Genomic DNA, 15,209 nt, shown 5'->3' with positions numbered 1-15,209 from the left:
TGATATAATTGTTCTTTTTCCTTCTGTCTTATTGGCACATAATTGAATGACTGGCTGATGTTCACATTAAGACAAAGTCCTAATTGTCCACATATATCATATTCTATTTGGGCCATTGAATAGATGTGCATAATGTGTACATAAATCACATGTACAGGGAATCCTCTTTTTTGCCCCATGCAACTCATGCAAAAGACTCAGCACCTCTCACTTTGAGATCAGTCTTCCTATTCCTTTTTGATGAGGGTGATTGGCATTCCCCAACAGTGATGTATCCTGACGTTTGAAATAAGGTTAGCTCTAAAACAATTGGTTCCAAGGTTACTTAAAAATAAATAACTCTTTCTGTTAGAAGTAAATAATGGTGATAATAAAATTAATATCAACAATTTTAAAAAGGCTCCGAACCTCTCCACATTTCCCTGCATTTGAAACTGAGGTTTACCTTTTTGACATCATCAACTGCCCCTAAATGAACCCTGTGCTCCAGCCAGTCTTGATTACTTGTACCTGAAGTATCTGTGAGTGGCATCAATTTTACTGAAAATGTTGTAGAGGAAAGAGCTGAGGTTTAGCATCACACTCTCCAGAGCACAGGCCCTCAAAGCCTCTCTGCACCACCTGTCCCCCCAAGTCTGTCCATTCATTCTACCAATGAGCATTCACCGCCAGTGTGCCCAGATCCCCGTCTCCTCAAATCTCTCAGCCCTTCAGCAGAGCACTTAAACCTGATACTAACTCTGCAAAACAAGGGGCCATCCTGTGATAAGGATTCTCCTTCCTTAAAAGGCAATGGGGAGCTATAAATACCAATAATAAATAACGATGGGGAATTGTAAATAATGGGGAAATGCTTTTTTTTTTTTTACATTGTTCTCTTAAAAAGTATTTGCTGCCTTAAGGAACAATAAACAAGATGAAAAGACAACCCTCAGAATGGGAGAAAATATTTCTAAACGAAGCAACTGACAAAGGGTTAATGTCCAAAATATACAAGCAGCTCATGCAGCTCAGTATCAACAAACAACCCAATCCACAAATGGGTGGAAGACCTAAATAGACATTTCTCCAAAGAAGACGTACAGATTGCCAACAAACACATGAAAGGATGCTCAACATCACTAATCATTAGAGAAATGCAAATCAAAACCACAATGAGGTATCACCTCACACCAGTCAGAATGGCCATCATCAAAAAATCTACAAACAATAAATGCTGAAGAGGGTGTGCAGAAAAGGGAACCCTCTTGCACTGTTAGTGGGAATGTAAATTGATACAGCCACTATGGAGAACAGTATGGAGGTTCCTCAAAAAACTAAAAATAGAACTACCATACGACCCAGCAATCCCCCTACTGGGCATATACCCTGAGAAAACCATAATTCAAAAAGAGACATGTACCACAATGTTCATTGCAGCACTATTTACAATAGCCAGAACGTGGAAGCAACCTAAGTGTCCATCGACAGATGAATGGATAAAGAAGATGTGGCGCATATATACAATGGAATATTAGTCAGCCATAAAAAGAAACGAAATTGAGTTATTTGTAGTGAGGTGGATGGACCTAGAGTCTGTCATACAAAGTGAAGTAAGTCAGGAGAAAAACAAATACCGTATGCTAACACATATATATGGAATCTTAAAAAAAAAAATGGTTCTGATGAACCTAGGGGCAGGACAGGAATAAAGACGCAGACATAGAGAATGGACTTGAGGACACAGGAAGGGGGAAGGGTAAGCTGGGATGAAGTGAGAGAGTAGCACTGACATATATACACTACCAAATGTAAAATAGATAGCTAGTGGGAAGCAGCTGCATAGCACAGTGAGATCAGCTCGGTGCTTTGCGACCACCTAGAGGGGTGGGATAGGGAGGGTGGGAGGGAGGCACAAGAGGGAGGGGATATGGGGGTATATGTATACGTACAGCTGATTCACTTTGATATGCAGCAGAAACTAACACAACATTGCAAAGCAATTATACTCCAATGAAGATGTTTAAATAAATAAATAATGAAAAAAGTATTTGCTGCCTTAGTAAAAGTACAATATTGATCTCTTCTTTGAGCTTGGGAAAGGAGAATATAAACAGAATATTTACTGTACATCCAGACATCATTTGACCCCTCTTCTCTGCTCTCCCAACCTCTTTTCCTAAGGGCTTAGGTGTGACTTTTCTCTGTTGTCCTTTTCAGGACACTGATTCTTGGGTGGATATCTTACAAGCCTCAAGTGACCTTGGGTGCTTAGAGACTCTCCACCTGTCCCTGGATTCCAACAAGGCAGCATTAGCATTTGAGTGACTGGAAAAGAGTTTGCAGCCTGTGTTTTAGGCCACATGTTTATCATACTGTATAAGTATCCCCCATCAGGTAATAGGTGCCCTGTCCCCTTCAGGTCCTTCTTAGAGGGTTTGCTGTATCTTTGTAGGAGCTCCACTGAGCTTTATTTTTTTTCCTCCTGGATGTGAAGTACAGCTTCTCCCTGTTCCTACTGATTTCTGTTCCTAATTCCTGAGAAATCATGGAAGAATTTCTTCACTGGTGCAGTCTGCAACAGACATGCATACTTTCTATATTCCAAACAAATAGGGGTTTCTTCTGCCTTACAGAGCCCAGGTATTTTTTTCCTTGAATCTACCGCACAAGAACTAAGGTCTTCCTGTTGCCATGTGGTCATATTTTTATCACATTTGTGACCATGGCACTCTGTATTTCAGAAGAAAAAATAGTTGTCATAGTCTTTAACTAGCACTCCATTCTTAGTATGGAGGGAAACCACTTTTGCCCAAATGAGGGAAACCACTTACACCATTCCCTGGGATTCTGTCTTTTGAGAATTCAGTGTTTGGTTGGGGGAGCTGAGTCATACCTGTATTTACTTTAATTCTGCAGTTCCTAACTGGTGACAAGCTCAGACATCGTTTTCTCATAGCAACTAGTATTACCTTCCTCTCTTTCTTCGCCCAAATTAAGCTTCACTCACAGCAAAACTCATGGGTGTCCCTGCACTCTCTGACGAAAGTCTGTTTTCCTGAATAGTCTTCACTGTGAACTACTCTCAGCAAGTGCTCAAACCAGGTCTGATTTTTCAAATTATGCTCTGTAGCGCCTTGTCATGGGATACACTGCAAAGAGGTCTTTCATCTTTCTGCTAATGTGCGGTCAGAAAGAAACCTGGCCTATGCATGTAGGAAGCTCTCCACATTACCTGAGCTCTGACTCTTCAGACTTTGTCAGGCATTCTGTTGGGGTAGCATCTGAGGCTGGTGGTCTCACACTTATAATTCCTATGGCTGGAAGACTTTTCATTGATCTCTATCACTTTTCTGCCCCAGAAGCCTGCCAGTCCTCTAATATTTCAGTGGCGTGTCTAAACACAGTGCAGAATCCTCTTCTCCAGTTTCTGAAAGTGTTTCTGCAGTAGCACTGGACCAAGGGTTTCTGTCTTTGACTGATAACCACCCTCAGAGTAGATTCCCATTCTCATGGGAATCCTGTTTTATTTGGCGAACCTGGAGGGTTTTAATTCATCCCTAGTATATTGCTAACGATCTTTTTTTAATCTTCCAGAAAAGACTGATTTTTCTAAGAATTCATGTGCTCATTGTGGCTAGAATGGTTATCAGTTTCTTACCTGCTCTTTCACATAGGGAGTTGTCTCACCCACTCCAGTAATGGCACTTAATGCTCTGTAAGCCTGTCTTTCCATGCTGAACATCTCATCTCAAATGGAACATCCCACCATTTGATCTCAGAGGAGTTGCCATAGCTTCTTATCCGATTACGAGGCAATAGTTCAGGATCATCATGAACCAGTCTAAACTGCCAATCACCATGTATCCTAGCATTAGATAATCGTGGAGAAGAAATGTGCACTGTTGGCGATTCAGTCCTAGGATGATTATTCACTAAGAGATACAACTGGGCACTGTACCTTAGTTCAGAGAATTGATTTTTCAAAAAAAAGCTAAGGTATACTCATAGTCTAAAGCTTAATTAGTTTAGGGAAGAAATGGAAAATGTTTATTTACCATACTTATTTTTTAATTGTCAAAACAACCACAAATCCTTTAGTCATAAAGAAATTAAAATTGCTGTTAACAAACAAAGCCAGATGTGGATTTCTCCCTCATTATTGCTCAGCTATTATATTTTTGATAATTTTTACCTTTCACTTAAACCTATAAATTCACAAGATACAGATCATTTTATTTTTAAGTAGACCGAAACCTAACGTCAAATTTTCCACACTCAAACTTTAAAGAAAATGTAGGCATTTTAGCAAATTCATATTTTGAGCAAATTCTTCCTAGAAGTGATTTACAGTCACGTGAGGATGAGGCTTTTCAGCTGTCTTTTTATATATGTTTTTTTGGTTGTTTTTTTTTTTTTTGGTTGTTTAGGTTTTTTTCATGTGGGCCATTTTTAAAGTCTTTATTGAATTTGTTACAATATTGCTTCTGTTGTTTTTTATGTTTTGGTTTTTTGGCCGTGAGGCATGTGGGATCTTAGCTCCCGGACCAGGGATCGAACCCACATCCTCTGCATTGGAAGGCGAAGTCTTAACCACTGGACCACCAGGGAAGTCCTGATATATGTTTTCTCTCTGAAAACAAGAGCACTTATTGATGCCCTTTTAAGAGATGTAATACTGAGGTCCTTTATGGTTTTAGTTTAACATTTTGGTAAAATGTTTGTTTACTCATTACATTTACATTACTCTTTCCGTAATTTTTTTTTGGTTTGTACAATATCATTTTCTTCAGTTTATTTTCAAGTATAATGATGAACTACATTAACATTCCATCTGGCAAAGAGTGTTTCAGAAGCCAGTTTACTTAATTTTGTGATTAAAAAAAATTTAATAATATAAAAATCGTATTATATCATCTTATGAATTATTATATACTTTAAGAGTATTTTATCTATAATTTCTACCTAACATTCTTTTCTGTATTACATTTTATTAACTCTAGGGAAGAAGAACAAGTAACTTGGGGAAATAACATAAAATTAAAGCTACTAATTCCTAAGAAAATTAAATTTAATGTTGACATAATTGAGACTGAACATTCTGTGTATAAAGTATTCCACCATAAAGCAGTTGTAAACTTGATGGAAAAAAAAAAGACTTTGCTTTGCTATGGATTTTGCCATCCATCTTTTTTTTTTTTTTTTTTTTGGTAGGGGAAGGCAGTATGTTTAAATTTCAAGGCATCATTAATTTTCATAGCCAATGTAAAGTATGTTATCTACGTTTGAAAGCATGAAATATTTTTTATAACTGCTTGTAGGGATGTTGATTTGATCAGATAGCAAAGATAAAAATAATGATTTCTTTCCTATATAGTGTGATTTTTAATTTAACTGTAGTTACTATTGTTAATAGAATCCAGTAATCAAATACAGGGTGTTTGGAACCTGATCTTACAGTAAGTGCTATAGTGCTAGGAGCTGAGAGATAGTGATCTTTAAATATGAGGTTATCAAGAGTGCATTTCACTTATTATTGGTACCTGCTACTTAATTAAGGTGTTATGATTGCTCATGGTGTGCTGAGATTACACAGAATAAAACTGTTTCTGTGATTGTCCCTTTTCTTTGTTGGCTCTGAATTATCTTCTCTTCTACATTCCATTTCTGCTATCATTTCTAATAGCTCTGACTCACCACCACATCCTAAACTATGATGTAGGGACCATGATTACATCTAAATGTGTTCATACTAATGACCCTCCACTTCCAAATTTTAATACAGGGTTTAGAGAAGAATGGATAGATTTAGAAGCTTTTGAACATTGATGAAGGTGTCTTTGCACATTTGCATTAAAATACTAATGCATATTAATAAAACACAAATCTGCAGTAGTTTTCTTTTGTGACAGAATGGAACAAATATTAAATACTCTTTGGGTGGGAGACTATTTAGAAAGAGAGCAGTTACTCTCTCACGTGTTGAACTGCGAAAGTCAAGAATATTTTAACTAGCACAATCCTCTGGGGTTCCTGCTTCTCAGGTCTCCCTTCTTATTATAATTATGGAATATTCAAAAAGGTTTACTTTTGTGATTGAGCTTATTAGTAGTGTGCCTATTTTTATGCTATTCTCTGGGATTGGGGGGAGGAAGGAGGAAATACACATTTAGTGAGAGCTATTCATTAGCCACCATTGAAGAAGAAATTGAACTTTAAAGAATCTATCAAAAATTCTCTGGTGAGCCTTTTATTACTATCTTGTCTTGAGCCCTTTTTTTAATGACATCTATTATCAGATTGAAATGGCGATTGAGACGCTGCAAAAGTCTGACGGTCTGTCTACTCACAGAAGCTCTCTTCTCAACAGCCATGTAAGTTGCCTCTTCTTCATGTAAACTAATCTCTTGCTTGTTCTGCATGTGTTGCTTGCTTCTAAATGCTTGTTTTATTTATTTACTTATTTATTTTGCTTCTTAACCTTCCTTTCTCAGCCCCTTATGATCTCTGTATCACTTAATGGCAATTTTGCACAGTGGAATATCTAAAAATAGAGCCCCCAGTATACTACTTCACTAGGTTTTTGTACTGTTTTGGTACAGATATATTTCCAAGTTAATAACAAGCTACCAAATATTGGTAAAAAGTAACTGATGATTTTAATTTTTCTAGTGTGATATTTATTTACTGTGAAACAAATGTTTGTAATCTGCATCTTCGAGCCTGAGACAGAGAAATGGTCATGTCTATTTGTATGACCAGTAATATTCTTTAAGTGGAAAAAAGATTGTTAATGCCAAACCCAATGATAAACTGTTTGAAATTATTTATTTACCAGTAAGACTATAGAAAATGAGCAGGAAACAGCTACCTAGATGAGCTCAGGTCCTAAGACCTAAAGAAAAATGAATCTGGGCCAAAAGAACAAGTGAGATTCTAGATAAGCCATAAACTGCTAATAATTCAGATAAAACAGGATTATTGTTACTATTTCTGAAAGCTTTTAACTGTTATCAGATGCAGCATCACTACAACACCGGTGAGTGTAAGAAGAATGATGACGATTTGTGAAACTATAAAGATTTTCATCAAATGTTCAAATTTTGGAGACTCAATGAAAATGTTGGTTAAAAATTATTTTGTTATCATGATTTCTGAATATATGGGAAAAAGTAAACAGACCTATGATTTAAATCTGTCTAGACAGTTCTTCTGCTAAATTAATGTCAATTAATTGCTAATTAATGTACAATATAGTAAGAATTAGAGTTTTCCCTCCCAGCTGACAATGTATTCTTAAATTTGGAGATAAAATTATTATTTTTAATTCTTCCCTATATTTTGTGACTGAAAAGTGAAATAAATATCATTTTTTTCAATAAACCTTAAACATTTAGCTCATAGAAAATGTTTCACTGTGCTTTTTAAATATTTGAATTTTCAAACATTTAAATTTTATATTCTAACATAACACAAAATACTTCCTTATGTTCTTACACATTTATTTTTAGATGAAGTGGTTTGTTTCTTTTTCAAAGGGAAGTATATCATGACAAATAAAAACAAGTTAACCTACTTGGAGAATGACTACAATTTTGGTGAAAATTATAGATTCTAAATTATAAAACAATATATACCTTGGCCCTTCTTTTGAAAGTTTAAGGAATATGATTTTTCCCCTTTCTGAAAGTTTGTATGCAGTATATCACTCTTTTATATGTTTCATAGGTATATTCCTGCTGTGCTAGCATGAGTCTGTGGTTGTGTGTAGAGGCTGATTTACTATATACTTTTAGGATGTATGTTTTGGGGAGGGGGTGAGGACCATCTGGTGTTTTGTTTTGAAAATGGCAAGTGAAAATGTTGTTCATTTTTAGTTGAAAATGTGCAGGGATATAAGAAAAAGAATCCTGAAATTTCCAGTTACCTTTTTTGAACTTTCAGACTTCTATGAAGTTGTGCTTTGATATTCAATTCACATCTCATTGTCATTTGAGATATATACTTTAGTAAAATATGTGATATGTTTAATTTTAACTTGAATTACCCATCTTAATTAGCATATTTATGAACAATTATGTGGATATACGAACATTTTTGTATATTTTTATTTGTTGATTTTTTGAAACTTTTCAAATATTTTTTTTTTCATTGTTATTCTCTTGTAAAATTCATGAAGTAATATTTAATGTTAATGAATGTGTGAATTAAGCTGCATAAACAACAGATACATGTTTGTTACTCTATGGCTTTGTACTTTTTAGTACATAGCGTGGCAACTCTTCCATACTGTTTATAACTGCCAGAGGCATTTCAGTATATAGAGAGTGGGCATAAATGTTGCTAATGTAGTGATAATCTTTCTCTAAATATCCTGATTCACTTTTATTACACCTCTGAGGTACAGTTAAGTTTATTTAAAAACAACACATTTATAGTCAAGTCTCTGGAAATACAAATGATTCTACAGATGGTTATAAACAGTGGAGAAGGGATCAGTGTTTTCTGCTGACCAGTCAGGTTTTGTTTCCACCTGAACCCATTAGAAGATCATGCTGTCTTTCTGTCCTTGGAAAATTAGCGATGCTCCTAATTTTTGTTAGATTTATCCAAACAACTGGCATAAGCTACTACATGCATTCCAGTTGATAGTCACCTGCTAAGGGTATTTTAAATTCTGTTAACCTAATTGATGATTTTCAGCTGTGTAGAAAAATTTTAGTGGCGAGGTTTTTTTTTAATTTAAATATGGCTTACAACTTAAATGTTAATAAGCTGTAAGTTATCTTTATCCCTTCCTATATAGTACATAATATAGAATCATTTGAGGTTTGTGGGATTCTTTGAAGTGGACATAAATTCAACCTTATGATAATAGTTCCCTGACATCAGTTTCTACAAAGGATCAATTTCATTAGGCAGAACTTAGGAGAAATTATCAATAATTTGTGTCCCATACTTACTAGTTTCCAAAGAGGGATCTTAGTCATGATTTTTGAGCTGAAAGTCTGTTGTCATTCTATTTTGCAATATGGAATAGATGGATTTTCTATTTTCTCTTTATATATTCGATTATTCACAATAATTTGGAAAATTCTTATTAGGATCAAATCAAATAAATAATCCCCTGTCGGTATAATCCAACTTGATTGCTTTGTTTTTCACCTCTCTTTCTACACATTAGAAGATTAAGTGAGGTATTAAATTTTATATCCCTTTTTCAACATATTCTTAAGAGTATTTTGTACTGCTGCTCTGTTTTTATCATCATCATGCTCTTATCGTCCAGGTCAAAATGCATGTATAACTTGCCTATTTCATACCCAACATAGTGCCTCATCTGTGACTGAGTGCAGTTACACTGAGTGCCCTGTTCCCTTCTATTAACATTATTAACATAATGGCACTTATTCCAGTAGTAGCATTATATAGGCAGACAGCAAATATTTATTGACAAGTGAAAATTCCAAGACAGTAAGGATTTTATATGTTTTATCCACTGATGCACCCCTGGTGCCTAGAACAGTGCCGGGTACATAGTAGGTGCTCACTAAATATTTGCTAAGTGAATAACTGTAAGAGACAAGTAATAGAAGGGAACAGACCTTATTTTGCCTTCAGTATTCTAAGTACCTTTACCAATCATGTGTGCATTTATTTGGGGACTCACACGTGCATTCTTTGTTACCAAATATGCTTCAATTAGGTGTATGTGTGAGTATTGTTGATAAGACAGTGGTCTCCCTGCACACCATTTGAGTGAAAGAATGTATGGCCGAGCTATCATTTCCTCGTGTACAACCTTTAGTGTTTTTTTTATTTAAATATTTTTATTTCTAAATTTTTTGGCATGTGAAGATGTTATGGGTAAATGATGTGTAGTCTGCCTAAATCAAATTAGAATATCTTAATTTTCTTCATTGCAGACTTAAGTTTATTTTATACTTCTTCTCAGTTGTAAATAATATAAATTGGCATTTAATGACTATATTGTATCAAATTTGGGATATTTTAGATTATAAATTTAAATACAGAAACATTCTTAAATTAATTGTTCCCAAATTTCACTTAATGTTTTTCAGCTTGTGCATTTTTAAAATTCCATTTAAAGTATATGAAAAACTTTAGGCATTTATTTTATATACCTTTCACTATCTAGCAAATAATCGTTTCATGATTTTTGCTGGTTTTAGCTAAAATATATTCAGCTCAAAGCAAAACCTTGTTTTATGCTTACTTTCTCTTGACTTGGCTGTGCTGTAAATATAAGTTATGATGGAAATAATACCTGTCAAAATGCATATCATCAGTGAACTGAACTTAAAATGAATCCTAATGGATAATAATCCATCTGGGGAAAAATGCCAAATGTTACATTTAGATGTTAATTGGGGAATGCAATAATGTATTTTTTTTTAATTTGTCAATCAGTATTTCCCTTTGGGAAAAATAGGAACTGTTCATCTTCCTTAATCTACCCTGATAAATATAGATTAAATGCAAAGGTTGAAAGATGCAATTATCTTGGTTTCTACCCTTACATGAATTTACGTTAGTTCATTAGTAGAATAATCAGGTTTTAAAGGTAAAGGTTAAAAGTTCCTATGGTATTTCATGGGCTTTTAAAATCATAAATATAAACAAATATTTTATAAGACATCTTATAAAAGAGTAAAAGAAATAGCAATAGTTATTTCTAAATTACTAAATGTTAAGGGTATTGAATTAGTGTCCAAATACATTTTATAAAAGAGGAAATCCAAGGAAACAATATATCTTATAATAGGCATGAACTTCCCTGGGGCAGCACATGGAGTGTATACCTTCAGGTTACACTTAACTGCCAAGTTTCTCTTATGATAAAAATTAATCCTTTCTTATACTATGTTTTAGACTCAAAGATCTGACAGAATTTTATCACCGTGTCAAAACTCGAAGGTTAAATACTGACATGTAGAATGCAGATTAATCCCCAGCTAAATCTCAGAATCTTATCTGAGATTTCCACTTACACAGTCAATTTCTGGGAGCACTACTTGTGGGTGTGCAGTTGTTGGCAGGCTTCCTAGTTGGAGCAGTCATGGCTGCAGCAGAGCCACCTCCATCCTTCAGGGCTTTTACCTCCACTTGACCTCCTGCCCTTCCCAAGTGATCTCCAGGCTTCTGGGAAAGAATAAGAGTTCCTCCTCCTGCAAGCAAAGGACAGGGAACAAAGTGTAACTTTGCTACTGTAAAAGTGATAGTCACTGGAATACCTGCATACCCACTCTTGTGGAATTTTTCAAACCAACTAATGATTTTATTTATATATATATATATATATATATAAAAATATATAATATACCTATGTATGTAAATAAGTATACACATATGAGTGTGTGTACACACATAGACACACAAATACATATTACAAATAAACTCAGATTTTTAAAAACTGGATTAGAAATGAAGAAAAATCTTTAAGAATGTAAAATTATGTAAGAAGAACAATCAGTTTGCGAAAGAGCCAGTCCAGATTCTGTGACTTGCTTAGCCACTTCAGAGGACCATGTGGCCAATTCAATAAAAGCTTCATTTTCTCCAGGTTATTCACTGGGGGCTTGAGTAATATTATTCAGGCTTATGAGTATTTTAAGTCAACCTTTGCTGTAATTATCTCACTATTTCTGTGCAAAGTTTTCTTTGATTAAGAATGGTCTGATTAATATTTTTATATATGTAAACATACTTTTGGACTAAAATATTTTATATTGAACTTTAATATTTGCACAAGTTTTCACTTTTACAAAAGGCAATTTACAATAGTACCCTTCAAATATTTTATCTTGGATTTGCTTTTTCAAATTCTTTTATAAAATTTTTAATCTACAAGACAATTTTCTGGATCATGAGATATTAATGAACTCTCATTTTTAGATATTTGTCTTTACTTTTAAGTAATTAAATATTGCAAGGTAAACAGTTAAGGCAGTTTACAGAAATTTTTAAGTTGTATCTGATTAATTAAACAAATTATTTTCATTTGACTTATATCTTATTAAAAGTATTTTACATCAGATTTATTTTTATTATTTGTATACTTTTGGTTATAAAGTTCACATTATGAAATTGATTATTTTTTCATTTCTGAAAAATGAGCCCTTTAAATTAACATTTCCTATATAGATATATGTTCTGTTCATTAGCAAAGGAAGAAATATTTGATTTTCTTTGATTTTTATTTTTTGTTAAGAAATCATACCATTTTGGCTTTGACAATATGCATTATTATTTGAGGATACATAGACAGACATACAGACATATCTGTGACATTTGTAACTTACTGGCATTGTTCGATGCTTGTGGATGTGGGCACTTCATTAGTTCAGTTGCAAAATATGACTGTTTTTCAAAAAATACTTACAGTTTTTATATGCTTGCCCGTTTAAAAAAAATATTCCTTGATCTCAAGGGATTAAATTCCTCATAGAATATTCCTTTCTCTATTCTGTATTTCAATATTCTTTATTTCTATATTCTTTATATATTTAGAATACCAATGGAAGGCTCTATCTAGTATATGTACACAAAACAAGAGCCATCACTTGTGTGCAGTATGGTTCACTAGAGCTGCCCTAACACCATTCAAGTGAGGAAACAATGCTTTCAGATCCCAGTCATCTTACTGAGGCACGTGGATGAAATATGTGAGGCAGGTTTGCTTTGCCACATTTTATGTGTCGTCTCTGTCAGTTGTTTCATAATCAACAGAGTCTTAAAATTTCAAAAGGAACACTAAAGAGACATACTGACCCACTGTTGTAGGCAGAATACTAGTCTGAGCCTGTATAACTGGATTTTCCAATCAGTTTGCCTCCTGTCTCTACACTAAATGAATATGTATATGTGAACGTATTCTATGTTGCATGTAGAGTACTCAGAAATCATGTGTGAATGCCTCTGGAAAACTTGTTTACTGACAGTAAGGTTACAGATGATTCATATGAAAAGAATTTTTTTTGACCTGTAAATTTTTTGGCCATTATAAAAATGAATGTTTATTTTGTGTAATCTTTTAAAAATTTCATAGGGGAGGGTTGTATATGTTCAGAGGCAATAGGTATATTTAAATGTATTCATATGCACATGTGGTTCATAGAGAACCTAAAGGCTTCCTGACCAGAACCTTAATTTTATTTTTATTTTTAAAGCTACTCTGCTCTGTCTTATAGGCTTGGTGGCCATATTTTCTAAGCCAACATCAAGTATGGGTTTAATGACATGTTTAATTACATAAATATCATGTAGGAATATTTGAAATTAAAATTGTTCTGGAAAATTCAGCTGTCATGGTTAAAGAAAATAATTCTGACAATATTTTTAATGGATTTTCTTATTAAGAGTCTGAAAGTGTAGGTTCTAAGCTTGATCACAAATCTTAAAATATGTAAGCAAAATGGAGAAATGCTTTAGTTTGAGTGTTCTTATTATCATTTTTAGTATGTGATTGTAAATTCCTGGAGGACAAGAGTGAGGTCACATTCATTTTTACATCCATAGGAGCCTAGCACTTTGCCTGGTTGATAGTTGATGGTCAATAAAGGAATTCTTTTCCTTCCATAACTTATATTTAACTTGAACTGCATGTAGAATATCAGCTTTTTATCACACCTTCTATATATGGCATGGAAATTTGGTTGAGACAAGTAATGTGACATATATGCTGCTTTTGTAGAAATAATAACTGGTATACAAATAATCAGGAAAGTGTGTTGGAAACCAGATCAAGCACTGAGACAGTGTATGTATGGCCTTAAGAAAGTCATTTAAACCTATTTCAGTTCTCCTTTTATAAATAAATAATGAACAGATTGATAATTTGGTTTTTCTAATGTTGAAACTCAGTACTATATACATAAATTAGATTTTTCTAAAAATTTCTTGCACATTATGTACTTTACAGATTATTTTTTTAAAATATAGACGGGTCAACATAAAACTTTAAAATGTGAACTATAGACTGAGAAAACATTGCTTTACCAACTACCATTGTAGTATGTCTTCCAAAATTATGAAAAAACATAGCTTTGAGGTAGAAAAACTCAAATGATTGTAGTAAATTATTCCTTTTCATTGCACTTATTTTTTTAAACCAGTCTCTAGGGAGTTTCTTTCTTCCTGGGGAAGAAAAGACTGAAATTTTTCCTTACTGCTTATAGAATTTGTCCCAGTGGATAATACCGTTATTGTATTATCTTGTGTAAGTAAATTGGATAAATAAATTAGAATTCTATAAAAATGAATAGAACCTTAGTGTAAATAATTATACAAGGCAGCCTGCTGTTCATGTGTTGTAACAAACCAACACTAAAGACATATTATGTGCCACGCTGCCAGGCTTGGTAACATCTTTTTTTTCTGTAGCAATTATAAATTATATTTATAACCAGTTAATGGGATTATTTGAGTTCCTTGAAGAGGTATTTGTCTCCAGAATACCTAAGGAAAATTAGTATGTCTTTATATGTGCTTGAATGTTTGAAGGAATGGACATGGTCTGAGGTCAATAAATGACGGTCAGCTATTTACATTACACTTCTGAGAGTTTTCAAAGTCAGATTACACAGTCCTCTGAATTACAACAGTTTACCTATTACATGGCTTGAGGAAGATCTTCTAAGTGTTTCTGTGTATTACAGTTGCAGTGTCTTAGAGACATTTTGGTGAATGATTTGGTTTCTCTGTGTTTACCCTGTCTTGTGTATACTAGCTCCAGTGGCTGTTGGACAATTACGAGACAGCAGAAGGAGTGAGCCTTCCCAGAAGCACTCTTTACAACCACTACCTACGACACTGTCAGGAACACAAACTGGACCCAGTCAATGCTGCTTCTTTTGGAAAACTTATAAGGTCAATTTTTATGGGGCTACGAACCAGGAGATTGGGAACCAGGTTAGTACTAAAAATAATATCATAAACTAATCTCTCTTTTTTAAACTATAGCTTTAAACAATATAGTTCAGTATATTGTTTGGGCAAAAGTACTTGATTACAGATAACATATAAAGAAAAACTAAAGAATTAGCTCAGTTTATAAAATCCCCCAGGAAAAGGAAAGGTCATTATTCACTGAAAACTGCCGTTCCAGTATGATGCATTGTCTACTAAACATCAACAGAGCAAACAAAGCTTTGAGAAAAACTGATTCTCAAATCACATAGAAATGAGCAGACCAAGCTATTAATGGAATA

The 15,209-nt window shown here is 33.9% G+C and overlaps 1 protein-coding gene and 1 long non-coding RNA gene across 16 annotated transcripts in view; one reads left to right on the top strand and one right to left on the bottom strand.

Moving 5' to 3' along the window:
- Nucleotides 1-15,209, top strand: part of RFX3 (regulatory factor X3) — a 307,605-nt gene that overhangs the window by 217,930 nt on the left and 74,466 nt on the right. For all 15 annotated transcript variants that reach the window (XM_082470961.1, XM_082470970.1, XM_082470974.1 and 12 more), the window contains 2 exons: nucleotides 6,279-6,353; nucleotides 14,729-14,910. In XM_082470961.1, coding sequence (XP_082327087.1) covers nucleotides 6,279-6,353; nucleotides 14,729-14,910 — 257 coding nt within the window. The remainder of the gene's footprint in view (nucleotides 1-6,278; nucleotides 6,354-14,728; nucleotides 14,911-15,209) is intronic.
- LOC309665036 overlaps nucleotides 1-15,209 on the bottom strand; it is a 143,505-nt gene that overhangs the window by 107,830 nt on the left and 20,466 nt on the right. The window lies entirely within an intron of this gene.

Source organism: Balaenoptera physalus (assembly GCF_965194825.1).
Source record: "Balaenoptera physalus genome assembly, chromosome: 7".
Taxonomy (NCBI): Eukaryota; Metazoa; Chordata; class Mammalia; order Artiodactyla; family Balaenopteridae; genus Balaenoptera; species Balaenoptera physalus.
The sequence above is the reverse complement of the archived record's forward strand: the minus strand, read 5'-3'. Positions and strand labels throughout refer to the sequence as shown.